General features: G+C 52.4%; 1 protein-coding gene across 4 annotated transcripts in view; it reads right to left on the minus strand.

Annotated features, from left to right (window-relative positions):
* DNM2 (dynamin 2) overlaps window positions 1-3,231 on the minus strand; it is an 88,841-nt gene that overhangs the window by 20,776 nt on the left and 64,834 nt on the right. For all 4 annotated transcript variants that reach the window (XM_006905866.3, XM_006905863.3, XM_006905865.3 and 1 more), the window contains exon 13: window positions 498-549. In XM_006905866.3, the coding sequence (XP_006905928.1) occupies window positions 498-549 (52 nt within the window). The remainder of the gene's footprint in view (window positions 1-497; window positions 550-3,231) is intronic.

The raw sequence follows: 3,231 nt of genomic DNA on the forward strand, positions 1-3,231 counted from the left end.
ATTGGCAAATATAAAGCTGTTCCTATTTCACAGGCCTCTGGCTGGGCACAACATCAAGGCAGAAAACCCTGTATGTAGCTTAGGGTTTCTCTAGGTGTGGGGTCAAAGCACCCCCAGCCTCCCAACCTGCTTGTCACAGTGCAACCTCCCACAGGCTCTAAATTCTAGGCGCAGTGGGCAAGGATGCTAAGATCAACCAGTGATGTCTGCCACAGGCAAAGGACAAGGAACCTTTGGGGCTGGGAATCCAATGTGGCTGCAGACACCATGGTGATTGGGCTGCCTAGAGGGTCAAGTTCATGGCCTTGGATGTTCGGACAGGGCCTTCCAGATGCACAAAATCAGCCCCTTTGGCCCTGTCAGAGTTTTGGCTCTCAGAATCTGGTGGGGCATGCCATATGCCAGGCACCATTGCCAGGCTTAGTGGTCCCTTAGTGCCCTCCTACCCCCGCCCCCGCCCCCAAAGGTAGAGCTGCAGGCCCTGGAGGGGTGGCTACCTGGTTGGGAATGGCTCTCTTCTTATTCAGCTGTGAGCTCCTCTGCTGGGCACTGTAACCAAAGCACAAAGAAGCTCATGCAGGTGAGATGCCACGAGGGACAAGGAGCAAGAGGCCCTCACGGCCCAGATGGGGTTCTCCCCTATGTGAAGGGCCAGTGACCAGTTAAGAACAGTCAGAGACAAGCCCCCCTGCACACAAAGAGCTGCCCAAGGGGAAGAGCTTGGGCTCATGGAATGAGAAAACGTATGGAGTTAAACAGAGGCTTCTAGGCCCTAATCTTGGCCACTCCAAAATTTAGCCTCCAAGAGTGGGCAAGGGGAGCTGGAGTCCCAGGTGTCTGGAAGGTACCCATAGCAGCTTCAGAGTAACCTGAGCACCAGACTGTTTAGGGGTCAAAAATCTGAGGCTTCCTCTTGTTCTCAATTCCTACCCGTGACCCCTGCACCAAGTTTTAAGTGGCTCTAACCATGGGGTTGTCAGACCCGGGCGATCAGACTGGGACGGCTACTTGCCAATAAAACACCACTCATCTTGGATGGCTCCTGACCCAAACCAGAGGACAGTCAAGGTTAACAGGGTATGTTTCTGCAAGGTCCCTTATTTGTCTACAGCCCCAGATCTCTTTTCTTCTATCCTGTCTCCTGGCTGGTTTGTGCCAGGAAATGATGAGTGCAGAGAAGCCACATATCTCATATGTGGACACCTACTTAGCTCCTTTGTTCATCCCAATATATTTCCTCCCGGAACAATCATATTGCTATCTGCAAACAATTGCTGTCTCCTGTTACTCAGGCGTCATATTTTCTTATTGTATTGCTTTAGCTGGAACTTTCCCAACAATATGAAAAGGCAAATCATCTTGTTTCAATCCTTTACTGACTGCCTCTGGGGTTTTACCTTAAAGTTCAAGTTGGCTGTTGAATAGTGTGTGCACCCAAGAGCGTCAAGAATATAGCCTCTGTTCCTTGATCAGTAAAGTTGAAACATTAAGAACGGAGGCAGAATTTTATCCAACGATTTCTCTAACAATGAGTTTATTTGATAAGTTTATTACAGGGCTTTTTTCTCTGGGCCCTGTTTTTAGTGTTTAGAGGGCAGTGGGAAAGCAGCCCAGAACATCTAAGCAAAGGAAGAAATTTGATCAATAGTACCTAAAGGAGATAGCACCAAGCTAAGCCACACATGGTGATTGATGGCTGAGTGCTAGAGAGGTCCCAGATGTGCTATATCCTAAGGGCCTTTCAGCCGCCCCCCCGACCCTGCGGTCCACTTGTTTGCACCTAATCAGAGATTTCCCATTGCCTTGGGGGCGGGAGGAGTCCGAAGTCCTCCCCTAGGTCTGCAAGGCCCTCCTGGTGATGGGGCCTGACCACTCACCTCCCCCTCGTGTGGTCTCTCTATGTTCCCATTCCTCAGCCTTCCTTCCTGTCTATAACGCTTTCTGCGGTCCCTACCTGTCATCTGGCTGTCACGACATCCTTGGGAAGGTCTCTCCAGGACTCGTCTCTCACTCTCCTTTCCCAAAACCCCTGCGTACCCTCTTTTCCAACTCTCACCTTCCTGTGACAATTTGTTCAATGACAATGTGTCCCCAGTGTGTAGGCTCTGAAGGGGCAGGACCCAAGTCTGGCTTGTTCACTGTCCTAGTCCAAAGGCTCTGAGACAGCACTCCATGGCTGTTCGTGTGGCCATGGATATCCTACTCAGGCCTGGGGCCCTGACTTATACCTGGGCTGGGCGGAGCCTGGCACCCTGGGCCCCGCCCCCAGCCATTCACACACCAGGAAAAAGGCACACAGCAGGCAATACCCACCAGGTCACCAGCTGCTCAGTATAGTAACAGCTGGGGGAGGTGGGAAGGCCCAGGAATCCAGAGGAAAGAGTGGAGTGGTCAAAGGAAAAACAGGAGAAATTGTGAGAAGGAACTGTGGATGAAGTGTGAAAAGCAGAGACATCAAGGTGAGGAAAACAGTAGCAAACTGAAGAGGGAGGACCAGCCTTTTCAGCCCACACACACCTGGAGCCGGAGGACAGGAGCAGGAGGGGCTGCTCCCCAGGCTCTGAGAACCCCGCCTGAGGGACGGCCCATGGCCAGGGTCCCCCCCAGTCGCCCCCCAGCAAGGACAGCCCAGCTGGGCCCAAAGCTTCTGACCATGCCCTCATTCATTCATTCATTCATTCATTCCACTCACCTACCCTGTACCCAGCACAGAACAGCTGGCTTAATAAATGGTGTTTAGTGTACTGATAAATGTTCTACCCGGGTTAACTACTTAGCCCAACAGAGAGACCCCTGACAGAAAGACCCTTTTGCCCCAGCCTGCTAACCCGACTGGGCTCTAGCAGAGCCCTCCTCAAAGAAGCCTCCTCACACCCCCAAGGCCATGCCAGAAGGCCATGCCTCTGGACTCCCACAGGCCCTACACAGCCCCGCCCTGGCACTGACCAGACTGCATCCTAAATGCCCAGGTATATGTCTGTCCCCAGCACGGGACCTTCATTCAAGGGTGGGGATTTGGGTCTGTGCTTGCTTACTGCTATCACAGGGTCTGGCACACAGAAGGCACATCTAAATGACATAAAGAAGTTGGCTACCAATGGTCTGGTATTCTATTGGGCTCAGGCAAGAAAATCTTTGTGAGCCACCAGAATAATCCATGTGGCACCCAAGCTTGCTGAGGGGGGCCCAGAGGCTGACGGAATCGGTGGGTGATGCCTGAGACCACTGGAA

This window comes from Pteropus alecto, unplaced genomic scaffold (genome assembly GCF_000325575.1).
Source record: "Pteropus alecto unplaced genomic scaffold, ASM32557v1 scaffold761, whole genome shotgun sequence".
In the NCBI taxonomy this organism is placed as follows: Eukaryota; Metazoa; Chordata; class Mammalia; order Chiroptera; family Pteropodidae; genus Pteropus; species Pteropus alecto.